This window comes from Erythrolamprus reginae, chromosome 6, assembly GCF_031021105.1.
Source record: "Erythrolamprus reginae isolate rEryReg1 chromosome 6, rEryReg1.hap1, whole genome shotgun sequence".
Lineage (NCBI taxonomy): Eukaryota > Metazoa > Chordata > Lepidosauria > Squamata > Dipsadidae > Erythrolamprus > Erythrolamprus reginae.
In genome coordinates this window covers 6,301,802-6,329,167 of record NC_091955.1, presented here as the reverse complement: position 1 = coordinate 6,329,167, position 27,366 = coordinate 6,301,802, and the positions used below count along the sequence as shown (strand labels likewise).

Genomic DNA, 27,366 nt, shown 5'->3' with positions numbered 1-27,366 from the left:
CTTTTGAGTTAAGAAAATATTTCAGTCCATAAGAAGAGAGGGAGGAAATATCCAAGTTTAAACCCTGGTGCTATAAACCCTTTTTTTTCTTTTCAAAGATCGTTTTCATGACTTCCCGTTTGACCAATTTGGGGTTGCGCAAATCTCCCTCAACTTTTAGAAGTAAGAAGAAACATTCATTGCTCCATTTCAATTCTAGGCTGGCAATTTTGGAGCGTACATTTTTCTTTCTCATTTTAGATTATTAGGGGCTAAAACATAAGAACAGTTGCAGGAACTGGGCACGGCTAGTTTTAACGAAAAAAAGGACCAGGGGAGACATGATAGCAGTGTTCCAATATCTATGGGGTTGCCCCAAAGAAGAAGGAGTCAAGCTATTCTCCAAAGCACCCGAGGGCAGAACAAGAAGCAATGGGTGGGAACTAATCAAGGAGAGAAGCAACTTTGAACTAAGGAGAAATTTCCTGACAGTTGGAACAATTAACCAGTGGAACAGCTTGCCTCCAGAAGTTGTGAACACTGGAAATTAAGAAGATATTGGACAAACATTGATCTGAAATGCTATAGGTTTTCCTACCTAGGCAGGGGGTTGGACTAGAAGACCTCCAAGGTCCCTTCCAACTCCATTATTCCATTCCATTCTACTCACTCCACTCATTCTGAGCAACGATTATTATTATTATTATTATTAATATTATTATTATTAATAATTTATTAGATTTGTATGCCGCCCCTCTCCGAGAACTCGGAGCAGCTCACAACAGCAACAAAATACAATATGATACAAATCCAATATTAAAGCTAATTTAAAAACCCATTATTACTAAAAAAAAACCATTCAATTCTACACAATCACACCATTCTCAAATGCCAGAATCAGAAAGATTGGGGGGGGGGAGGATTAGTCCCCCCCATGCCTGGCGGCATAAATGGGTCTTTAACATCTTGCGGAAGGCAAGGAGGGTGGGGGCAATTCCAAAGGGCCGGGGCCGCCACAGAGAAGGCTCTACCCCTACGGCATTGTTGAGAAGGCCAACCCTGTGGGACCTTGTTTATATACAACAGACTTTTGCCACAACTGAGAGGTGAAGCTGGTAATTCCAGGTAAATGTGACAGCCATGCCTTTCTCTGCAGCTTCGCAATTAGATTTATTAGCAGAATTCTTTTAGAGACAAAAAAACTGCATTCAAGTACAGGCTGACCAACGTTTGGCTCGGAAATAATTCATTGGGTAGAACTAGATACGATTATATTATCGCGCCACACACCCACGTGTTTCTTATTTGCACTACAAATCTCAAAAACACATCAATAAAATGACTGTACAACCGTAAAGTTGCTTGTGCCCTTACAATTTATAGAAACATAGAAACATAGAAGACTGACGGCAGAAAAAGACCTCATGGTCCATCTAGTCTGCCCTTATACTATTTCCTGTGTTTTATCTTACAATGGATATTTATTTATTTATTTATTATTTAGATTTGTATGCCTCTCCGAGGACTCGGGGCGGCTCACAGCAGAGAAAAACAAATCATAAATAATCTGAATACATTTAAAACGTTTAAGATTTAAAAAGAAAACCCCGTATAGTACATACACACTCACAAGCATACCATACACAATTTAAACATGCCCAGGGGGAGATGTCTTAGTTCCCCCATGCCTGACGGCAAAGGTGGGTTTTAAGGAGTTTACGGAAGGCAGGTAGAGTAGGGGCAGTTCTAATCTCCGGGGGGAGTTGGTTCCAGAGAGCCGGTGCCGCCACAGAGAAGGCTCTTCCCCTGGGGCCCGCCAACCGACACTGTTTAGTTGACGGGACCCGGAGAAGGCCCACTCTGTGGGACCTAATCGGTCGCTGGGATTCGTGCGGCAGGAGGCGGTCTCGGAGGTATTCTGGTCCGATGCCATGAAGGGCTTTAAAGGTCATATGTTTATCCCAGGCATGTTTCAATTCGGTTACTGTGGATTTACCAACCACGTCTGCTGGAAGTTTGTTCCAAGCATCTACTACTCTTTCAGTCAAATAATATTTTCTCACGTTGCTTCTGATCTTTCCCCCAACTAACTTCAGATTGTGTCCCCTTGTTCTTGTGTTCACTTTCCTATTAAAAACACTTCCCTCCTGGACCTTATTTAACCCTTTGACATATTTAAATGTTTCGATCATGTCCCCCCTTTTCCTTCTGTCCTCCAGACTATACAGATTGAGTTCATTAAGTCTTTCCAATCATTAAGTGTTGTACCTCATGATTCTTGACAAATGCATCTTTTATTTTATGTACACTGAGAGCATCTGCACCAAAGACAAATTCCTCATGCGTCCAATCACACTTGGCCAATAAATTATTCTATTCTATTCTATAAAAGCCCCTTCTAATCTCTCCCAAACATGGTGCGTTTTCTAACAAGACTGAATATCAACAGTATATTGTATAGATGCCTTCTTTAATGATGCCGTCTTTGGTGCATATGTTCCATTAAAAAAAAATGTATACAGTGTTCCTTCGATTTTCGTGGGGGATGCGTTCCGAGACCGCCCGCGAAAGTCGAATTTCCGCAAAGTAGAGATGCGGACGTAAATACACTATTTTTGGCTATGGACAGTATCACTTAAAACCCCTAAATTACAATTTCCCATTCCCTTAGCAATCATTTAGATTATTACTCACCATGTTTATTTATTAAAGTTTATTAAAAAATATTTATTAAAGGCGAACGAAAGTTTGGCGATGACATATGACGTCATCGGGCGGGAAAAACCGTGGTATAGGGGGGAAAATAATAATAATAATAATAATAATAATAATAATAATAATAAGTGAAGCATTTTTTAATTAATATTTTTGAAAAACCATGGTATAGGCTTTTCGTGACATTTGAACCCACGAAAATCAAGGGAACACTTTAATATCAGTTGACCCCAAAATATTAACTCTCCCAGTCATTAGTTTGAATAGAATTGCTTGCATTCTGTTTTATTCCTTTTAATTGTAAATTTGCAAGTGGGCAAATTATTCAAAACATTTTGAAATAGACATTTAATTCCAAAATCTAACCTAACATCTAATGCAGTATTTTAAGTTTCCCTCTAGAGTTTTTGTCTTCTTAAGTCAATATATGTTTCTCTGCTTAAACAAAGCTAGAGATTGGTCCATATTTCCAATCAACCTGATTTAAATACCTTTGGAGGAGGAAATGATTTTTCTATGCCAGGTATCAACACTGTCTGAATGCGAATGTTATTTAAAGCTTATTTCAGACATTCCTCTTGGATCTTTTAAAAAAACTGGGTCACAGTTTTCAATAGCTATTAAAAAAATAGCCTCCAGAATCCGCAAACCATCCGATTTCATAAAAGATAGGCCTTGTTATTTATTTCGTTCACCCCTATCTATTGTTTATTTTAGATTAAATTTTCAGGAAAATATTAACTGGTTGGATATACCCCACCCCCAAAAATGATTTCCCTTTGTCTCTATATAAAAAAGGTGAATGGCATTTTAACTATTTTGTACCACAGTTGTAACTTATGGTAACTATTTGTGCTTCTGAGCTAATCTATAGTTGTAACTATTTCATATTTAGGGGTAGTGATTTCTGACAGTCTCAAAATGGGTGAACAGTGCAGTCAGGCGGTAGGGAAAGCAAATAGGATGCTTGGCTGCATAGCTAGTGGTATAACAAGCAGGAAGAGGGAGATTATGATCCAGCTATAGAGAGTGCTGGTGAGACCACATTTGGAATAATACTGAGTTCAGTTCTGGAGACCTCACCTACAAAAAGATATTGACAAAATTGAACGGGTCCAAAGACGGGCTACAAGAATGGTGGAAGGTCTTAAGCATCAAACGTATCAGGAAAGACTTAATGAACTCAATCTGTATAGTCTGGAGGACAGAAGGAAAAGGGGGGACATGATAGAAACATTTAAATATGTTAAAGGGTTAAATAAGGTCCAGGAGGGAAGCGTTTATAATAGGAAAGTGAACACAAGAACAAGGGGGCACAATCTGAGGTTAGTTGGGGGAAAGATCAAAAGCAACGTGAGAAAATATTATTTCACTGAAAGAGTCGTAGATCCTTGGAACAAACTTCCAGCAGACGTGGTTGGTAAATCCACAGTAACTGAATTTAAACATGCCTGGGATAAACATAGATCCATCCTAAGATAAAATACAGAAAATAGTATAAGGGCAGACTAGATGGATCATAAGGACTTTTTCTGCCATCAGACTTCTATGTTTCTATGTAACACTAGAGACAAACTTGACTAAACACCAGAGTGTGCATTAAATTAAAGCACAGGCCAGTTTGTATCAATATAAAATTATACAAATAACCTAAAAGAATATACACATAAACACTGTACATATCGGGCCCAATATGCCAAATTACTGCTTCTTTTCAATACCCCTTTCTTTATCAATATCTTTATTGATTTTTCGCATACATTTTCATTTTTGGGGGGTATATATATTTTTATTTTTCTCCAACATAATACACTAAAACCTACATAGAATAACAAAAACAAACAAAGCATCAATGCCTAAAATACCTTTTCACAATCACCTGTCCAGATAGCAGATGGTCACTATTTTGGATTTTAAGTTTGGAAGGGACAGGGTGTTTAAAAGAAAATTTGGTATTATGAATGAAGACATATATATTATGGGTTTTTACCAGCACTCTTTTCACAAGCTAACTGGGGTAAAAGATCACAGAGTAAAATACGGCACTCTCCAAAGAGAAAATAGGTTCATTTATAGAAACATAGAAGATTGACAGCAGAAAAAGACCTCATGGATGGATGGATGGATGGATGGATGGATGGATGGATGGATGGATGGATGGATGGAAGGAAGGAAGGAAGGACTTGGCATCACAATGTTTGAACATGTTCAAATCAATCAAAACCTGACATATTTTAATGTTTGTTTGTTTTTTGTTTTTTGTTTGATTGTTTTTTTATTTTTATAAAAAATGATCTTTATTGAGTTTTACAAAAATAGAAAGGGTAAGACAAAATAAGTCTACAGTAATTAGGTTGTAAATCATAACATTTGAGGTCGATACCGTAAACATCACATAATATTTAGAAATTAGAGAATAATAAGAAACAAAGTAAAGAAAGGGAGAGAGAGAAAAGAAAAACAATAGAAAGAGAAAGATGTTGAAGAAAGGTAAAATAAAGGGAGGGAGTATAGGAAATAGGTAAAGAAGGACCAGGAACTTGGCTGGTGCTACAGCTCAGTACAACATAAAATTAGAGAATAGAAACATAGAAGTCTGACGGCAGACAAAGACCTCATGGTCCATCTAGCCTGCCCTTATACTATTTCCTGTATTTTATCTTACAATGGATATATGTTTATCCCAGGCATGTTTAAATTCAGTTCCTGTGGATTTATCTACCACGTCTGCTGGAAGTTTGTTCCAAGGATCTACTACTCTTTCAATAAAATAATATTTTCTCATGTTGCTTTTGATCTTTCCCCCAACTAACTTCAGATTGTGTCCCCTTGTTCTTGTGTTCACTTTCCTATTAAAAAAAAGAATGTAGTTGGTGTATTAAATCCCGTCTTATTACTTCGAGGGTATATACTAGTTTTGTTTGTTTTTAAACTACCTTTTTTTAAAACAGAAATTTAAGGAAATTGGTTATAACCTTCTAGAAATGGCAGACCGCTGAGACTTTCAAAGAGGCCCAATTGTGGGTGCTCGAATGGCAGGCGCTAGTGCAACAGAAAGTGCCTGAATGTTTGGCATTTCAAGAGGTCATGTCTCAAAAGTAATGACTGCTTTGGAAAGAGAAGGGAAAACGTCCTCAGCCAAGCACAGGTCTGGCTGGTCGAAAGTCGAAGTTGTCTGAGAGAGACTGTCGGACTCTAAAGCGAATGGTTAGAGCGGATCGCAAGACCACAGCTCCAAAAAAATCACTACAGCGCTCAATAGACACGTACAGAACCCAGTTTCCACAAAAACTGTTCGAAGGGAGCTTCACAAATCTGGATTCCACGGAAGAGCTGCAAGGTGTTTCCATTTTTTTGTCCACCCCCTGTATATCGCCAGTGCTTTCCAAATGCTCCCACCCACAAGCTGGACCGACTAAGTTGGGCCTGCAGAAGGCAATCTACCCTACCCATCTTTAAAAAAAAAAAATTCCAAGAGAGTTGTGAGTAAGGTTTAAATGATCATCCCTTGCAGCCTGCAACAAAATCCCACAATGGAGCTTGCTTTTGAATTGTCCGTCTATGTATCTATCCATCTCTATCTATCCATTCATTCATCCGTCTACCTATCTTCCTTCCTGTTCCTCCCTCTCTCCCTATCTATCTGTCAGTCTCGCCATGTTTCATCTTTCGACTACGCTTGGGGGGGGAGAGGGGGGAGGTCTTTGGGGATTTGGGAGGGGAAATTTCTGGAGGGACCCTGGTAAGTTTTGTTTTCTTCTGGCGAAGTTCAGAAGACTTTCGTTTCTCCTTGAGAAGAGGAGATAAGAATGTCTGTTAGTAGCGGCATTCCATAAGCATGAGGCGCCAGTGAAGATGTGTCCACCTGACGAAGTTGGACAATGGGGATTGGTTATTTCCCAAAGGGGGGCGAATGGGATACTTTGATACGGGCAACTATCGCGCCTTTTTCCTCGGACTTTGCTTTGCTTCTGATGCATTCACTTGTGATTTAGTAAAATTTACTTTTCAAGTTCAAAATGGACTCTGAGTTTTACTTTTCTTAAATACTGAGTGGAGCCATTCTGACACTATCCATCCATCCATCTGTATTCAGTCATCCATCTACCTATCTTCCTCCCTCCCTCCCTACTTATCCCTCCCTCCCTCCCTATTCATTCTATCTATCTCAAAAATCAATCAAATCTATCTATCCATCCATCCATCTCTGTCTATTCATTCATCCATCTACCTATCTTCCTCCCTCCATCCGTCCCTATCTATCATTTTATCTATCTCAAAAATCTATCCATCCATCTGTCTATTCATTCATCCATCTACCTATCTTCCTCCCTCCCTATTTATCATTCTATCTATCTTGAAAATCAATCAATCAATCAATCAATCTATCAATCTATCTATTTATCTCTATCTATTCATTCATCCATCTACCTATCTTCCTCCCTCCCTATTTATCATTCTATCTATCTTGAAAATCAATCAATCAATCAATCAATCAATCAATCTATCTATTTATCTCTATCTATTCATTCATACATCTACCTATCTTCCTCCCTTCCTCTCTCCTTATCTTATCTATCCATCCATTTCTGTCTATTCATCCATCCACCTACCTATCTTCCTCCCTCCCTAGTTATCATTCTATCTATCTTGAAAATCTATTTATCTATCTATCTATCTATCTATCCATCCATCTCTATTCATCTATCCATCTACCTATCTTCCTCCCTCCCTCCCTATCTATCTATCTATCCATCCATCTCTACCTATTCATCTATCCATCTACCTATCTTCCTCCCTCCCTATCTATCATTTTATCTATCTCGAAAATCTATCTATCCATCTCTATCCATTCATCCATCCATCTTCCTTCCTTCCTACCTTTCCCTCCCTCCCTAACTTCCTTCCTTCCTTCCACCTACCTGTTCTAAGTGAATTTTCTACCCCAAACGGTTTTCCTCTGGCTGCCTTGGGACCCCAATACCCGCTACTCCTAGGCGGCTTAAAGATCGCGGAGGTTATTCCTTTGCACATCTATTTATCTTCCTTCCTCCTTCCCATCTCCTACCTGCTTGCTCCAAGTAAATTTATTTATTTATTTATTTATTTATTAAATTTGTATGCCGCCCCTCTCCGTAGACTCAGGGCGGCTCACAACGGTAATAGAAAAAAAACAACAATGTACAATATAAATCTAATAATTAAAAGTAAAAACCCATAATTTAAAAAACATGCATACAACATACCATACATAAACAATATAGGCCTGGGGAAGTTATCTCAGTTCCCCCATGCCTGACTGCAGAGGTGGGTTTTAAGGAGTTTACGAAAGGCAAGGAGGGTGGGGGCAGTTCTAATCTCGAGGTTCGACTACTGCAATGCTCTCTACATGGGGCTACCTTTGAAGAGTGTTCAGAAACTTCAGATTGTGCAGAATGCAGCTGCGAGAGCAGTCATGGGCTTTCCCAAATATGCCCATGTTACACCAACACTCCAGAGTCTGCATTGGTTGCCGATCAGTTTCCGGTCACAATTCAAAGTGTTGGTTATGACCTATAAAGCCCTTCATGGCACTGGACCAGATTATCTCAGGGACCGCCTTCTGCTGCACGAATCCCAGCAACCAGTTAGGTCCCACAGAGTGGGCCTTCTCCGAGTCCCGTCAACTAAACAATGTCGTTTGGCGGGACCTATGGGAAGAGCCTTCTCTGTGGCGGCCCCGGCCCTTTGAAACCAACTCCCCCCCCAGAGATTAGAATTGCCCCCACCCTCCTTGCCTTTCGTAAACTCCTTAAAACCCACCTCTGCCGTCAGGCATGGGGGAACTGAGATATTCTTTCCCCCTAGGCCTTTACAATTTACGCATGGTATGTCTGTATGTATGTTTGGTTTTTATAATAAGGTTTTTTTTTAGCTATTTTAGTATTGGATTGGATTGTTACATGCTGTTTTTACCATTGTTGTTAGCCACCCCGAGTCTATGGAGAGGGGCGGCATACAAATCCAATAAATAAATAAATAATAAATAAATAAATCTCAGGGGGGGTGATTCCAGAGGGTCGGGGCCGCCACAGAGAAGGCTCTTCCCCTGGGACCCACCAAACGACATTGTTTAGTCGACGGGACCCGGAGAAGGCCAACTCTGTGGGGCCTAATTGGTTGCTGGGATTCGTGCGGCAGAAGGCGGTCCCGGAGATATTCTGATTTTCTCTGACTGCACCGGGATGCCAACACCCGCTACTTCTATGCCGCTTAAAGATCGCTGAGGTTATTCTTTTGCACAACATACAGTGATACCTCATCTTACAAACGCCTCATCATACAACCTTTTCGAGATACAAACCCGGGGTTTAAATTTCCCCCCCCTCTTCTTACAAACTATTTTCACCTTACAAACCCACCGCCGTTGCTGGGATGCCCCACCCCCGGACTCCCATTGCCAGAGAAGCACCCGTTTTTATGCTGCTGGGATTTCCCTGAGGCTCCCCTCCATGGGAAACCCCACTTCCGGACTTCCGTAGCCAGCAAAGCACCTGTTTTTGCGATGCTGGGATTCCCCTGCAGCATCGCAAAAACACAGAAGTCTGGAGGTGGGGTTTCCTATGGAGGGGAACCTCAGGGGACTCCCAGCAGCACAAAAACGGGCGCTTCGGCTGGCAAAAGGGGTGAATTTTGGGGTTGTACGCATTAATAGCTTTTCCATTGATTCCTATGGGAAATATTGTTTCGTCTTACAAACTTTTCACCCTAAGAACCTCGTCCCGGAACCAATTAAGTTTGTAAGACAAGGTATCACTGTATTTAACCCAGCAGTGGGTTTTAAACAGCGTTGGAGAACAATTTTGGAGAACCGGGCTGAATTGGGAGCAACCCAAGTCTACGGAGCGGGGCGGCATACAAATCTAATAAATAAATAAATAAATAAATAAAATAAACCCACCACTAACCTAACTGAATGTTGAGAAAGACCGCATTAGAAGTTTTAAACAGTGGCCACCACCTGAGTCAAAACTAAACTTTCCTGCTTCGTTTGAAGAATTCAAGCTGCAAATTTGCATGTTGTATAACTCCTAGCCTCAGGGACTCGGTGACTGGCACAGCTTGATAGGTTTAACCTGTGGGTATATGAAGTACTTTCGGCGTGAGCCGTTCCCTTTGTCCTGTAGCTGAATATTGGCAGCGGGTAGAGTGCCGTCCTGCAAGCCACTAAAGCTGACTGTAGATCTGAAGGTCAGCGGTTCAAATCTCATCACCGGCTCAAGGTTGACTCAGCCTTCCATCCTTACGAGGTGGGTCAAATGAGGACCCGGATTATGGGGGCAATAGGCTGGCTGTTTTTAAAAAGTGCTATTGCTAACATGTTGTAAGCCGCCTTGAGAATAAGAAGAAGGGTGGCATTAAAAAAAAATCGAATCAATAAATAATATTGGGAGCTCCCATATATGAACTCTTTATGATATACACAAACAGAGCCAATAAGGGGATCCCAGCAAAAAAAACCCTAACAATTAAAAATAATTTTTAATTATTTTAAACATTAGATTTGTTACATGCTGTTTATTACTGTTGTTAGCCGCCCCGAGTCTACGGAGAGGGGCGGCATACAAATCTAATAAATAATAAAATAATAATAATAAAAAGTCCTCCACCATCAATACATGCCTTCATGGCATTGGACCAGATTACCTCCAGAACCGCCTGCTACCGCACGAATCCCAGCGACCGATAAGGTCCCACAGAGTTGGCCTTCTCCGGGTCCCGTCGACTAAACAATGTCGTTTGGCGGGCCCCAGGGGAAGAGCCTTCTCTGTGGCGGCCCCAGCCCTCTGGAACCAACACGCCCCGGAGATTAGAACTGCCCCCACCTTCCCTGTCTTTCGTAAACTACTCAAGACTCATTTATACAGCCAGGCATGGGGGAGTTGAAATATTCCTTCCCCCTAGGCCATTACAAGTTATGCATGGTATGTTTGTGTGTATGTTTGGTTTTATAATAGGGTTTTTTAGTTGTTTTTTATTATTGGATTGTACATGTTGTGTTTATTATTGTTGTTAGCCGCCCCGAGTCTGCGGAGAGGGGCAGCATACAAATCCAATAAATTATTATTATTATTATTATTACATGGCTCAGGACCAGACTAATTACGGGACCGTCTCTTGACGCGTATCTCTCAGTGACCAATAAGAGCACATAGAGTCGTCATCCTCCGGGTACCATCGACTAAACATTGCAGGTTGGCAGGGCCATGAGGAAGGGCCTTATCTGTGGCTGCCCCGGCTCTATGGAATCAACTCTCCCCCCCCTCGATGTTCGTACTTCTCCCACTCTATTGGCCTTCCATAAAGCCACTAAGACCTGGCTTGGCCGGCAGGCCCATGAATTAACAACTTTCATGGCCAAATCATATGAATGTTTTATAGGCACGTTATTGTGATTGATTAATTAATGGCTTTTTTAATTAGGGTTTGATAATTCTTTTAGATTTTAAACTTGACTTCTTTTTATCGTTCTGTATTTATAGGGTTGTTGCAAGCCGCCCTGAGTCCTTCGAGATTGAGCGGCATAGAAGTTGAATTGAATAAATAAATAATATTAAAAACCAATTTCATTTTTGGCCTTCCACATTATTCGTGCAAATCCTTTACATTTTAGCAAGCCCAAAGGGATTTTTGATTTGGCTAAAAGCTACCCCAGCAATTTGAAAATACTTTTATGACACTTTAAAACAAAAAAACTCCCTCTTACTAATCAGTAAAAAATTTTATGGTGATACAATCAAGAGTTTGCTTGCAAATCATAATTTCCGCCCCCTCCTTTGTGAAGGATTCCTCAAAAAAAATCCCTGGGGTCAAGCAGATAATTTATCTTTGCAGAAGCCCTTCCGGACTGTAATTCAAGGCTTTAAATTCACTTGCTGCAGAGGGAAGGTCAAACCCTCCTGGAGTTATAAAAAGAAAAATTTTATGTTTCGGTTTCCCGGGAAAAAGCTGGGTGTTGAAAGGCGTGACTTTCTCAGTATCTAACTGCCCCAAGTTTCACTTTGTATCTTGCTCAATTGCTTCCCTTTCTCTCTCCGCTGTGCATACTTTTCTATGCCCACTGGAACTTTCCCCCACCAGAGGAAGGTGGGAGGAAGAGAAACCCCTCTCTGGGCTGCTTGAGGTCTAGCCACGTGCCCAGTGCAAAAAATCCCAGTGATCCATCTTTGCAGGACCTAAAAGGAGTCAGGTTGCAATTGCAGGGCTAAAAGCCAGGGATGACCTGGTCCATCATCTCTCTCTTGCCCCTTTAAGTTTCTACAAGGGGGGCTTCCCCAACTTCTAGGCTACCCCCTTAAAATCCCTCCCTAGAGTTTAATTTAAATTGTATTTGACTTCCAATGGGAACAAGGGCGGCTTGCAACAATAAATAGTACATACAGTAAACAAAGTCAAATAATTAGCAATAAGAACAGGAAAACCCATAATAAACTTACATATGTACAGAAATGGTTGCAAATAGAATAGTTTCTCCAGGGGGGCTCCCCAACCTCCAGGCTACCCCCCCCTCCCTAGAGTTTCTCCAAGGGGGCTTCCTAAAAGCCCAGGCCACGCTCCCCAAATCTCTCCACCTCCCTAAAGTTTATCCAGATTACCCCCCCAAATCTCTCCCTAGAGTTTCTCTAAGGGGGCTCCCCAATTCCAGGTTACCCCCCCCCCCATGATCCAACTTCCCAGTTTCTCTCAAAGAGGGGGCTCCCCAACCTCCAGGCTACCCCCCAAAAATCCATCCCCGCCTCCCTAGAGTTTCTCCAAGGGGGGCTTCCCCAAGCTCCAGTCTACCCCCCAAATATCTCCCCTTCCTGTCTAGTTTGTCTCCAAGGGGGGGGCAAACCTCCAGGCTACCCCTCCCCAAAATCTCTCCCCCAGCACCCTAGTTTCTCCAAGGGGGGGGCTCCCCAACCTCCAGTCTATTCTCCCAAATATCTCCCCCTCCTCTCTAGTTTCTCTCCAAGGGGGGCTCCCCAACCTCCAGGCTACTCCACCAAAATCCCACCCCTCCTTCCCTCAAAGGGGGGTAGACTGGAGGGTGGGCTCTCCAAGGGTGGCTCCCCAACCTCCAGTCTACCCCCCAAAATCCCTCCACCTCCCTAGAGTTTCTCCAAGGGGGCTCCCCAAATCTCCAGTCTACCCCCCCAAATCTTTCCCCCTTCTCCCCAGGGGGGCTCCCCAACCTCCAGGCTTCACCCCCCCAAAATCCCTCCACGGGTGGTAGACTGGAAGGGGGACTCTCCAAGCCCCCCCCCCAACTACCACCCAAATCTCTCCACCTCCCTAGTTTCTCCAAAGGGGTTCCCCAAATCTCCAGTCTATCCCCCAAAAATATTTCCCCCTTCTCCCTAGGGGGGCTCCCCAGCCTCCAGGTTGCCCCCCAAATCCCTCTGAGTTTCTCCAAGAGGGGCTCACCAACCCCTAGTCTACCCCCCCCCCAAATCCTTTCCCCCTCCCTAGAGTTTCTCCAACCCCCCACACACAAATCGCCCATGGGAGGGGAAGAAAGGGTGCCCCCCCTTCCACCTGCGCCTATGAGCAGGTGTGGGGGAGGTTAGGAGAGAGGGATAAAGACACCCCCCCGCGCCTCGGATTGCCCCAGTGGCCGCCCCCCATTTTCTGTAGCAAGCGTCACACCCGTCGTCCCGGAGACCCCCCCCCCCAAACCCCGAGATCGGCCTGGGAGGGGGGGGGACTTAGGCAGCCCCGGTGCAAGGGAAGAGGAGCCGGACTCCCAGGTGGAAGGAGAGGCGAGGGGGCTGCGGGGGACCCCCATTTTTTTCCTCGTGCGCCCTTTCCCCGTTTTGACCCCCCTCGCCACCCGTAGCCAACCTTGTAAGAGTCCGTGGCCAGGAGGATGTTGAACTCGGCTCCTAGCGCGGCGCTTTCCATGCTGGCTGCGGGGCGGACAGGAAGAGCTGAAGGGCGCCGCGTCCAAGGTGCGCGCCCCGCCGGCGGGACCCCCCCTCGGAGCTCACGGCGCAAGAACGAAGCAAGAAAAGGGGCTCCGCCGCCTCGCGCTTTGCCCACCCTCCGGGACGGGCGGGGCGGGGCCTGGACGTCACGCGGGCCCTCGGGCCGCGATTGGGTGGCCATCCCCGAGAGGGGAAAGGGGCGGGAAGGGAGCTGTGAGGTCACGCCCAGCCCGGATCGTCCCTCGCTCGCCGCTCATTGGCTCTCGTTCTCTCGTGGGGAGGTCAAGCCGGGGGAATGACGTCACGGCCCACCAAGCGAGCGTCTGTTTGGGTTTTTCGTAACTTACAAGGGAGGGGCGATGTTACGCACGGGACTGGGAGGGAAGGGCGGCGCTGATGGTTCGTCTCTCTGATTGGACGAAGTAGGATTGATTCGGGAGGCGGTATGAGCGCGAGATGACGCGCGCGCAGTGACGGGATGTGTGAAGCGCGCCTGCGCAGACGTCGCGGAACGGGGTTTCTGTTTTCGATTCCCCGCCTCGAGGCTCTGAGGCGCGGACGGTCGCCCCTCAAGGTCGCGCGAGGTTCACCTCATGCCCTCCCGTTTCGCCGCGACGCGAGTAGAGCAGAAAGACCCCAGTTTTAAAAAATAACACCCCCCCCCCCACTAAATAAATAAATAAATAAATTGACATTTTGAGCCTCTGAGGAGAGACGGAGCTTCGTGGTTTCTTTTCCACCCGGGAAAGGAAACCATGAAGCAAAACAATCTGGGTCCCAAATAAATTGAATGTGTTGTAAAGCTCATTGGCTGAAGTGTGGGAGATCTTGTAACTCCCAACATTTCCCATCTGGCGCTTCTGGGTGGGAATTCTGAGCATTAAAGTCCCTCAGCTGCTGAGGTTGAGAAACGTTAAAATAAAGGTACTAAATTAAGCTGAGGTAACCTTTATTGTCACTTTCCTGTTAACATGCTGGCACGTCTTTTAATAATTCCTACGCAAGCTCAAAAGTCTGTACACACTTTCTAGAGCAGGTCTCAGAATTTCTTGTGTGTTTGTGTGTGTATGTGTGTATGTATATATATATACACGCACACATACAGGCATACATACATACACCTAGGTAGATGAGAGAGAAAGAGATTGTTGGGGGGTTTCCCATGTAATATTTGAATTTATAATTATATATAGAAATATAATAATAATACATTATAATTTTGTTTTGTCAAGTATGTATTGGTGATATACAGAGATATAATAATATTTACAGTATATACATGATACTAGTAAAACCCACCTCTGCCACCAGGCATGGGGGAATTGAGGCCTTTACAATTTTATGCATAGTATGTCTGTATGTTTGGTTTTTATAATAATGGGTTTTTAACTGTTTTTAGTATTGCATTATTATTATATGCCGTTTTATTATTGCTGTTAGCCGCCCTGAATCTGCGGAGAGGGGCGGCATACAAATCCAATACATACATAAATAAATAAGAGAAAGAAAGAAAGAAAGAAAGAAAGAAAGAAAGAAAGAAAGAAAGACATTAGGACTGGGGATGGTAGGCACGCTGGTGTACTTATGCACGTCCCTTATTATGCATACTCCTTACATATACTGTATGTATGTATGTATGTATGTATGTATGTATGTATGTATGTATACTGCTCAAAAAAATAAAGGGAACACTCAAAGAACACGTCCTAGATCTGGATGAATGAAATATTTTCATTGAATACTTTGTTCTGTTCAAAGTTGAATGTGCATAACAGCATGTGAAGTTGCTTCCTAAGTGGACAGTTTGATTTCACAGACATTTGATTTCCTTGGAGTTATATTGTGTTGTTTAAGTGCTCCCTTAATTTTTTTGTGCCTGTGTGTGTAACATATTTTGCTGATAATGAAAAGGAAGGGAGACTACTTCTTAATATATATATTAAGAATTGTCCTAAAATGTGAGTTCCAGGTATTGTTATAAATGAAGAGGCAGGAGCCATCATGATTTTATGGGATATTTAAAATGTAAAACTGCTAAGCTTTCATCAGTCCTCTTCTGACTTTGTCAGAGTGTAAAATCCCCATTAAAGAAGTGTGTGCTTTTTATGTAATGCCACTCAATGCTCAATTTAGTCATTGCATGCGGCCCACACCCTTTCTTCCCTCCTGTAATTAACTTTGCTGTTTCTGCCTCAGTTATGCTGACATGTGATAATGGAATTTCTGTTGTCCCTTTCCTTGTGTACTGCCTATTTCTCTCCCTGGGGGATAAAGCAGAGCTATCAGGCATTGCTTTGAAAGTATTTCTCCTTGCTCTCTCCCCCTCATTGATATTGTTATTCCTCTCTCTGTTAGGCACACGTGCTTCCTATTATGTCTATTATGCATGTACAATGACTAAATTGAACGCATTACATCACATTAGAGAAACATCTTTCAGCTGTGGCGAGGGGGGGCATTTGCCCAGGTCCGCCTAGTGTACCAGTTGCGGCCCTATTTGGACTGGGAGTCACTGCTCCCAGTCACTCATGCCCTCATCACCTCGAGGCTCGACTACTGTAACGGAAACAGTAGACCGTGCAGAATGCAGCTGCGAGAGCTATCATGGGCTTTCCTAAATATGCCCATGTCACACCAACACTCCGCAGTCTGCATTGGTTGCCGATCGGTTTCCGGTCACAATTCAAAGTGTTGGTTATGACCTATAAAGCCCTTCATGGCATCGGACCAGAATATCTCCGGGACCGTCTTCTGCCGCACGAATCCCAGTGACCGATTAGGTCCCACAGAGTGGGCCTTCTTCTGGTCCCGTCAACTAAACAATGTCAGTTGGCGGGCCCCAGGGGAAGAGCCTTCTCTGTGGCGGCCCCGACTCTCTGGAACCAGCTCCCCCCCAGAGATTAGAACTGCCCCTACTCTCCTTGCCTCTCGTAAACTCCTCAAAACCCACCTTTGTCGTCAGGCATGTGGGAACTGAGATATTCCCTTCCCCCCTAGGCTTAGAAAATGTATGCATGGTATGTCTGTAATGTATGTATGTTCCTTAAATTGGGGTTTTTTAAATACATACATAAATAAATAAATAAATAAATAAATAAATAAATAAATAAATAAATAAAAGCATCGCTTCAATGGGGATTTTACACTCTGAGAAAGTCAATAGAGGACTGATGAAAGCTTAGTAATTTTGTAGTAGTTTTAAATAAATTTTAAACGTTCCAGAGATTGTGAGGCTAGTCTAGTAAAAACCTGGTTTATTTTTGGCATAATGTAAAGCATTAACCTATTTTATCAAGCCCATGTACCTGAAAGTTTACCTTTTATGCTTTAATGTCCTGACCTTGGTGCAACCTGCAAAACTCCCTTCAAACCTGGGTAAGGGAGGGGTTAAGAAAAGAAAACACAAATTCTATAGTAGGTTACATAATACAAGTCAACAAATTCCTTTTTCCCCACAGCAGGGCGAGATTCAGCAATCTCTTGCAACATCTATTTGGCAAGAAAATGTTACATTAAATCCTCAGTGTTGACTTTAGTCTTATCTCACTGGTCACATTTATTCAGGCTTTATTCATAGCTGTTGCTCACTGTCATTTTGATTGATTGTGGACCATCAATTAGTTTTCAATTCCTGTACGTTTTCTCCATGACAACTCTTTCTGGTTCCTCACGTCCACTTTGCTGTTAGTCCTTTCTCTTTCCACCTTTCCTAGCATTACAGCTGTCCTCCAGAGAGTTGGGGTCTTCGTGTGTTTGTTCATTTGCATCCCCCTTTATTATTTTTCAACAAATGAAGATGAATATACATGCCCCAGCATAATGTTGCAGGCTCCAATCTTGGCCTAGAACAGTGATGGCAAAACCTTTTTCCCTCGGGTGCCAAAAGAGCATGCGCGCGTGCTATTGTGTATGTGTGAGTGCCCACACCCATAATTCAATGCCTGGGGAGGGCAAAAACAGCTTCCCCCGCCTCCCTGGAGCCCCTCTGGAGGCTGGAAATGGCCTGCTTCCCAACTTTTGGTGGGCCCAGTAGGCTCAGGTTTTGCCTTCCCAGGCTCAAAAGGCTTTCTTTCTTTCTTTCTTTCTTCCTTTCTTTCTTTGATTTGATTTGATTTGATTTGATTTGATTTGATTTGTGTGCCGCCCCTCTCCGAAGACTCGGGGCGGCTAACAACAATATAAAAAGACAATGTAAACAAATCTAATATTGAAAACAATCTAAAAAACCCCAATTTAAAAAAACACTCATACATATAAGCATACCATGTATAAATTCTATAAGCCTACGGGGAAGAGAAATTTCAATTCTCCCATGCCTGACGACAGAGGTGGGTTTTAAGGAGTTTGCGAAAGGCAAGGAGGGTGGGGGCAACTCTGATATCTGGGGGGAGCTGGTTCCAGAGGGTCGGGGCTGCCACAGAGAAGGCTCTTCTCCTGGGTCCTGCCAAACGACATTACTTAGTCGACGGGACCCGGAGAAAGCCAACTCTGTGGGACCTAACCGGTCGCTGGGATTCGTGTGGCAGAAGGCGGTCCTGGAGATATTCTGGTCCGATGCCATGAAGGGCTTTATAGGTCAAAACCAACACTTTGAATTGTGACCGGAAATTGATCGGCAACCAATGCAGACTGTGGAGTGTTGGTGTAACAAGTTGCTCACATGTCAGCAGATATGGCTCTGCATGACACTGGTGCCATAGGTTCGCCATCACTGGTCTAGAACATGGGTCCTCAAACTACAGCCCATGGATCACATGTGGCCCACTGAAGCCATTAACCCGGCCTGCACAGAACCACGAGGCTGCCCGCTCGCATCCCACCCTTCAGCTGAGTGCAGGATTTACCTCTGTGAGCCCTGCGGGCTGAAACTGAAAGGTAAGGCCAACAATTTTTGGAGGCAGGGGAGGTGAAAAAAGCAAAGCATGGCAAGAATAACAAGAGAGCACCTTTAGCTACCGTCAGTTCGGCTCGTTCTGAGCTTTGAAGCTTTTGAGACACGTGCTTCACAGGTGCAAGACATCTGCATGCATAGTTCCCTCTAAGCTGAGCAGTGAGCAATCGCTCACTTAAAAATCATCATCAACTCAGAGTTTTCCAAATCTGCCCAGAAGCCGAGAGGGAAAGAGTGAGAGGGAAGGAGAGAGAGGAAGAGAGAGAAACAGATAGAAAAAAGAGAGGAAGGAAAAGAGAAAGAGAAAGAATGGGAGTAAGGAAGAGAGAAAGAAAACCAAAATCTAGTTTGAAAGTAGCTCAACTATTTAAGTGGCATTTTGATATTGATAGAGTTGCCCTATTATGAGCTCACTGTTATAGACACACAGTACAGTGTTTTATTTTGAAATTCTCTGAGGCAAAACAGGGTGGGATTTTTGTTTGTTTGTTTGTTTGTTTATTTATTTATTTATTATTTCTGTGCCACCCAGTCCCAAAGGGACTGCCGCTCAGACACTATACTTTTCCGCCCCCCCCAAAAAAAAATTAGGAGGAACACTGCCTGCGTGTATTATTTTCTTATGACCTGGTCCTTTTTCACAATTTCTATCCATTGTCTTTTCTTTTCTTTAGATCTTCACTAAGCCTTTGTTTTCCCTGTAGCCTCAGCATTTTCCTTCTATTTTTTCCCTCCTGTATAGAATTGTTTGCAATTATAACGTGCCTTTCTTTAGCAAATCTACACTGTCTTGATCTTCTTTTCCAGCATGTTTCTTTCATCACTTCCCCCTTACTTATCGTCCGCTTAGATTGACCAATATCTGCTGAAAAACAGGGTGCACACACACCCCAGGAGGCTAAAAAACAGGTGAAAATGACTGGTTTGGGCCAAAAAGTGAGCCGTTTTTGCCTGTTTTTGGTTGTTTTTCTGTGGGTGATATTTATATGGTACCTGGTTATGTGTGGCTTTTTAGTTGTTGATGGCCAGCTATTAAATCCCTGGCTGTTGCTACCTTGTGTTGCCAAGCCCTGTCTCCTAAGTACTTGATAAACTGATAGTAGCACTTCTGTTTCCCAGGTTTCAATCGCTTTCCCAGCTGTTTTTGTACCTGCTCGTCCAACAATTTTAGTAGCTGCAAAATGGAATGTATTCATTATTTTTACAAATAAGTCAAGGGCATATCCAGCACACCTTCCTCCTCCTATTTTTCCCCACAACATCAATCCTGTAAGGAGTGTTGGGCTGAGAGAGATGGACGGATCCATTGTCACCCAGGAGGCTTTCATGGCTCAGGCAGGACTAGAACTCACAATCTCTTACCTTCTAGCCTGATGCCTTAACCACTAGCCGAAACTGGCTCTGTTTTATGACAAAGATGTCATAAAACTTTGCCTGTGGTCAATTCTGTACAAATAACTGTACAATGTTGCTAAACAGGGTGAATGGAAGCAGCAGACAGAGGTGGCTTCAATACAACAGCTCTTTATTTGCAAACTGTTTACAATCCAGCAAAGGCTCTGTTTGACAGCCAGCCCTTTTATAGGGAGCTGCCAAAGTTGGCTCTTCTATGACATGTGGACTTCAACTCCCAGAATTCCTGAGCTGGCAGTTGAAGTCCACAAGTCAAAGAAAAGACAACTTTGCCTACCCTGGTCTAGCCAATCAGCAGTCAGTATTTTCCTTCCAAAATGGAGGACCTGACTGAAACAAAATGGCGCTGCTTATGGCGCCACCAAGAAAACTGGTTTATGTTCTGTCGGGCTCTCTGGTAGACTCCTCCCAAAAATTCACAGGTACAAATTTCAGACACACACACGTTTGAAAATTCAAAACAATGTTCTTTATAATGAAAAGTCACTTAAACTAAGCCCTCTTTTGGTATAGCAAAGAGCACTGGTCTCCAAACAAACTGGTAATTTGTACAAGTCCCTTATCAGTCCTGTGATACTTAGCTTGCAGCTGTGAGGCAATTCACAGTCCTTCTTCTTTCACAAAGTGAAACACACTTTGCTCTGGTTTAGTTTCAAAGCGGGGAAAAATCAGCACCCAAAAAGTCAGTCAGCAAAGCAGTCACGAAACACAAAGATCAGATAATCCTCCACAATGGCCAAATAGCAGCCTCACTAATGACCCCAGCCCCACCCAACCACAGGTGGCCTCATTTTCTTTGATAATAATCTCTCAGTTGTTGCTGCCTATGCATCGCTCTCCGCATGCGTGGCTGTATCATTAACTCTTGTTCCGAATCCAAGGAGGAGCTAGAGAATTGATCTCCTTCTGAGCTGTCTGCCCCACTCTCCTCCTCCCTGTCACTCATGTCTTCTTGGTCAGAGGAGCCTTCATCATCAGATTCCACCGGGAGCAAAACAGGCCTGCAGCATGTGGATGTCTCCCCCACATCCACAATCCTTGGGGCAGGAGCTGGGCCAGAGCTAAGCACAACAGTTTAGGGGGGTTGTGGGCCTGGGTCACTGCTGGTTCTAGCAACCCAGGCCGCTAGGTTACTACCAGTTCTATAGAACTGATCCGAACCAGCAGGAACCCAGCTCTGGTCCCAGGATCACATGATCCCCTTTTGCGACCTCTTGGCAAGCAAAGCCAATGGGGAAGGTGGATTGATTTAACAAACGGTGTTGCTAACTTAACAACTGCAATAGTTCGCTTTAAATAATGTGTCAAGAAAGGTTGTAAATATGAGACAAGGCTCATTTAACAAATATCTCATTTAGCAACAAAGTTTTGGGGCTCAGTTGTGGTCATAAGGACTATCTCTACTCAAGGTAGTCTATCAAGGACTATCTCTGCTCAACATTTAAAAAAGATCATGTAGCCTTTATTCATATGCTTCGCCTTTTTCTAGGAAAGCAAAACTTAGTACAGCATAGACTAGATCTAAGTTTGGTTATGCCCCTATGTCCTTTGATGCTATGTGGGACTCCATAAATTAAGCCACCTGACATGATTAATTAGTGCAGTTTCTGCTTTGTAGGAAATGCTGTGAAGGCATTTTCTCACTGGGAGGAATTTACTTTTGCTTTCCGTTCTTGGGAATCCCCTTCTAATCTAAAGTCAAGGCAACATGATATGCCTACTTTTCTCCTTCTGTCAGGGTTTAAGAGGCTTTGATATTTCTACCATGTGGTCATCTTTTTTTAAAATTCTTGCTGATAAAGTATTTCAAGGAAAAAGAAAGTGTAGGGGTTCAAGTGCTGACTGAAATCCCAATTTCTTTGCTTCCTGATGGCCATCTTTGTGACCTCCACCCCTCCTTCTCCTTCCTTCCCTTCCTCCCCCTTGCTTGCTAGCTTGCTTCAAATCTTTCCTTCCTTCCTTCCTTCCTTCCTTCCTTCCTTCCTTCCTTCCTTCCTTCCTTCCTTCCTTGTCCTTTCGTTCTTCCTTTTGTCCCCATTGCTTGCTTGCTTATTTGCTTGTTTCCTTGCTTGCTAACCTCCTTCCTTCCTTCCTTCCTTCCTTCCTTCCTTCCTTCCTTCCTTCCTTCCTTCCTTCTCCTTTCGTTCTTCCTTTTGTCCCCATTGCTTGCTTGCTTATTTGCTTGTTTCCTTGCTTCCTTGCTTCCTTCCTTGCTTCCTTCCTTGCTTCCTTCCTTCCTTCCTCTCTCCCTTCCTCTCTCCCTTCCTCTCTCCCTTCCTCTTCTCCTCCATTGAAGTTCCTGGGAACTCCATGAGGATACTTGCAAAGCAGAAGAGGGATAACATAGCCAAATGGAAATTTGTTTTAAGGCCCAATTTGCTCGACTAAAAATTAATAATTTTCTCTGGTCCTTATTTAAAGGTCCACTTTATATTACTCTGCAATCCACCTGGATGCACTTTAATCAAAATTATTACCCCAAAAAATAGATTTACTTTACTTTAACATACAGTGCTGTTGCTATAAACATATTCATGAGTCTGTAAAGGTTCAGTGTGCTTTTACATGATCCTTGCTCTAGCAGCCTCTTCATTATATTACTGTAATATAAGATGACAGAAGTTTCAGCTTCTGGAGAATTCACCAGTTAGAGAGCTAATGGCTGCAGCCAGATAGTGTTTCATCTGACCTCATCTGCTGCAGCTCCGCTCAACGCTTATTTGCTTCTAAGTCCACTCTAATATTTTATACTTATGTTTAAAGGCTAGTATTTGAAGAAGCACCTTTTCCTGTCTGAACTAATCCGATGGCGGTGGGGTGTCTTTTCTCAAGTTTTTTTCAATACAGTACTACAGTATATGTAGGACTGCTTTAGTCTGAGCAGCAAAGTTCCACATGAACACTTGATGGCAGCAAAGGGTAAAACGTCTGTCCTTTTGTTGTCCCCTTGTGGTCATATGGAATATGTCATCCCTATGTATTGTGAAGAGTATCGTTTTTCCTCTTATATGCTTGATTTTTTTCATTTCCTGCCTAACCCTAACCCCTAACCCTAACCATGGGGCTACCTTTGAAAAGTGTTTGGAAACTTCAGATCGTGCAAAATGCAGCTGCGAGAGCAATCATGGGCTTCCCAAGGTATGCCCATGTTACACCAACACTCCGCAGTCTGCATTGGTTGCCGATCAATTTCCAGTCACAATTCAAAGTGTTGGTTATGACCTATAAAGCCCTTCATGGCATCGGACCAGAATATCTCCAGGACCGCCTTCTACCGCACGAATCCCAGCGACTGGTTAGGTCCCACAGAATTGGCCTTCTCCGGGTCCCGTCGACTAAACAATGTCGTTTGGTGGGACCCAGGAAAAGAGCCTTCTCTGTGGCAGCCCCGACCCTCTGGAACTAGCTCCCCCCGGAGATCAGAACTGCCCCCACCCTCCTTGCCTTTCGTAAAGTTCTTAAGACCCATCTCTGCCGTCAGGCGTGGGGGAACTGAGACATCTCCCCCGGGCCTGTACAGTTTATACATGGTATGTTTGTGTGTATGCTTGCTTTTAATAATGGGTTTTTTAGTGTTTTTTAAATTATTAGATTTGTTCTTACATTGTCTTTGTTATTGTTGTGAGCCGCCCCAAGTCTACGGAGAGGGGCGGCATAAAAATCTAATAAATAATGATAATGATAAGAAGAAGAAAACAGACAAAAGATAGTATTTTTTCATCTAAAGTTTTGGCTTAGGGGTCTTCTAGTCCAACCCGCTGCTTAGGCAGGAAACCCTACACCGGTTCAGACAAATGATTATCCAACACCTTCTTAAAAACTTCCAGTGTTGGAGCATTCGCAACTTCTGGAGGCAATTTGTTCCATGGATTAAGATTTAAGATTTATTCGATTTGTATGCCACCCCTCTGCGAAGACTCGGGATTAATTGTTCTAACTGTCAAGGAAATTTCTCCTTAATTTTAAGTTGCTTCTCTCCTTGATTAGTTTCCACCCATTGCTTCTTGTTCCACCCTCAGGTGCTTTGGAGAATAGTTTGACTCCCTCTTCTTTGTGGCAGCCCCTCAAATATTGGGATCTTGCTACGCTTGGTAGCCTCATGTTCGAGACCCATTGCTGCCAGAGGACGAGATGAGCTGCCATCAAGGCTCCAGCTCCTGTTGACTCAACAGTTCATAAGCAGAATTGTAAGTAGATCAATAGGTACCACCACTTTGGTGGGCAACAATGTCCCACAGGCAACAGTGATGTCACTGACAAATCCTTTCCCCATGGAAGCACTTAGGTGCTTCTGACATAGAAATATAAACCAGTAAGCAATGGTTAAGGTGCTGGCCTAGAAACCAGGAGGCTGTGAGTTCTAGACCTCCTCTAAGCATGAAAGCTTAAGGTGACCTTGGGCCCATAAATCTCTTTCTCTCTCAGTCCAATCCATTTCAGAGGGCTGTTATCTTGGGGAAAATAGGAGGAGGAAACAGTATTATGTACGTTCACTGCCTTCAATTACTTACAAAGTAAAAAAAAGGTGAAATAAAAATTAAATATATATGTGCCTCTTAAGATTAGCAGTGTTTGCTTTGCCTTTGAACCAAGGCTCACAAAAACAGAAACATGAGTTACGTTTCTATTGTTCCACTGCTCTGCAGCGTTTGTTTATAATAACTTGCATAATTCTGAGATAACATAATTATAACATTACATAATTCTGAGATCACAGGCATGCATAACTTTAGAGTCATTATTGTACAAAGTTTCTGGAGAACCCTGGTCTTTTGGGAAATAAAGAATACGTCAATTATTGCAACTGGGCGTCCTCCTCGATCCACAGTTCACATTAGAGAACCATCTTTCGGCTGTGGCGAGGGGGGCGTTTGCCCAGGTTCGCCTGGTGCACCAGTTGCGGCCCTATTTGGATCGGGAGTCATTGCTCACAGTCACTCATGCCCTCATCACCTTAAGGCTCGACTACTGTAACGCTCTCTACATGGGGCTACCTTTGAAAAGTGTTCGGAAACTTCAGATCGTGCAGAATGCAGCTGCGAGAGCAGTCATGGGCTTCCCCAGGTATGCCCATGTTACACCAACACTCCGCAGCCTGCATTGATTGCCGATCAATTTCCAGTCACAATTCAAAGTGTTGGTTATGACCTATAAAGCCCTTCATGGCATCGGACCAGAATATCTCCGAGACTGCCTTCTGCCGCACGAATCCCAGTGACCGATTAGGTCCCACAGAGTGGGCCTTCTCCGGGTCCCGTCAACTAAACAATGTCGGTTGACGGGCCCCAGGGGAAGAGCCTTCTCTGTGGTGGCCCCGACTCTCTGGAACCAGCTCCTCCCGGAGATTAGAACTGCCCCTACCCTCCTTGCCTTTCGTAAACTCCTCAAAACCCACCTTGGTCGTCAGGCATGGGGGAACTGAGATATTTCCCCCGGGCCTATATAATTTATGTATGGTATGTTTGTATGTATGTCTGCTTAATAATGGTTTTTTAAAAATATTTTAAATTGTAAATTATTACATTTGTCATGAACTGTTTTAATGTGTTGTGAGCCGACCCGAGTCTACGGAGAGGGGCGGCATGCAAATCTAATGAATGAATGAATGAATGAATGAATGAACGAACGAACGAACGAACGAACGAACGAACGAACGAACAAACAAACAAACAAACAAACAAACAAACAAACAAACAAAGAAATTGGCAAAGGGTTTTCCCTGAAACACACCTATGACTCCAACCTTCAACAGCCTAACTAATGTTGTGCCTTCTTCTTAATATCCTGGTTATCCAACGAGAGAGCGTTTCCTCAAATACCAATTTGTAGGCCGATATTAAACGTTAGCAATTCAACTTGCTAAATTGGATTTAAGTACACGTGGCACTGAATTTGGGCTAGGCGACATTCCAGAAACCAACTTAGTTCCCATCCTTCTGATTTGGCAAGCTATTTGAATTTTTATTAGATTTACAACCCTGCTGAGTTACCAAGTCAGGTAAGATTTTAGCAAATGAGAAAGCAGTACATTAAAAAATGCTTTCTGGCGCCACAGATTAGAATCAAGCCTGGAGGCAAATTCTGAATTTTAAAGCAAAAAGCACAATGCTGGAACAGCAATAAAATGTTTTTATCTTTTTAACAGGATCTCTCTTTTTTTTGGAGTACCAGCCATCTAGACAAACTCTCCTTGAGATACTGCCTTCGTCAAAGTCCTAAGCTGACTGGATCCAGGTTAAAGAATTATGCTTCTATGAACCGACTTTTATTTTAAGATTGGCTTGGATGACTTTGATCGACTCAACATAAAGGACAGTAAGTTGACAAACGTTAGAGATGGCACCATTTTAGCCCTGTCTCCTAAAAATGAGAGGTAGTCCTTGACTTATGAGCACAAAAATTTCAGTCGCTAAGCAAGACAGTTGTTAAGTGAGTTTTGCCTCGTTTTACCACCTTTCTTGCCACGGCTGCTAAGTGAGTGACTGCAGTTGTTAAATTAACAATACAGTTCTTAAATAAAATTGGCCTCCCCCATTGAATTTGCTTATCAAAAAGCCATAATAATAATTTTAATAATAATTTATTCGATTTGTATGCCGCCCCTCTCCACAGACTCGGGGCGGCTAACAACAATAGATGCCGGTTTGCTAAAACAGCTGAAGTTTGAACACATGACCATTGAGAATGGCGCAATGATCAGAAGGGTGAAAAATTGTCATATTGCCTTTTTTCCAGCATCGTCATAAATTCGAATTGTCAACTAATGAATGTTTGTAAGTCGAGGTCTAACCTGTCGTTTGTTGTAAGTCGAGGTCTAACCTGTCGTTGGTTTTGAAATCCATTAGTTCTTCTGCATTTTTAATTTTAATAAAATATGCTGAGAGTATTTTCTTATTTACCACCAATAGGCCAGTGGTGAAATCCATTAATTTTTTACTATCGGTTCTAGGGGTGTGGCTTGGTGGGCTTGGTATGGCTTGGTGATATGGCAAGGGAAGGGTACTGCAAAATCTCCATTCCCACCCCACTCCAGGGGAAGGGTATTTCCATTCCGACCCCACTCTGGGTCCAGTCAGAGGTGGTATTTGCCGGTTCTCCGAACTACTCAATAGTGTCAACCCCTAACCCCCAACATTTCTCCCTTAGACTATCCACGATTGACCTCTCCAGGTTCCTAAGAGGTCGGTAAGGGGCGTGCATAAGTGCACTAGAGTGCCTTCCGTCCCCTGTCCAATTGTCTTTCCTTTATCTCATATATCATATATATTTTCTTCCTTTCATATATCTTCTCCTCTATTTTTACATATTATCTTTATATACAGTATATTACTTCATGTCTATTCTCTTCCATATGTATTGTGTATTGGACAAATGAATAAATAAAAAAATAAAAAATAAAAAAATAAAACCTGCCAGAACCTG

General features: G+C 43.2%; 1 protein-coding gene across 1 annotated transcript in view; it reads right to left on the bottom strand.

The window, feature by feature from the left end:
* NAMPT (nicotinamide phosphoribosyltransferase) overlaps nucleotides 1–13,836 on the bottom strand; it is a 42,262-nt gene extending 28,426 nt beyond the window's left edge. The window contains exon 1 of the mRNA XM_070755111.1: nucleotides 13,558–13,836. Within this exon, the coding sequence (XP_070611212.1) occupies nucleotides 13,558–13,821 (264 nt within the window). The 5' untranslated portion in view covers nucleotides 13,822–13,836. The remainder of the gene's footprint in view (nucleotides 1–13,557) is intronic.
* Between the last annotated feature and the right edge of the window lie 13,530 nt (nucleotides 13,837–27,366).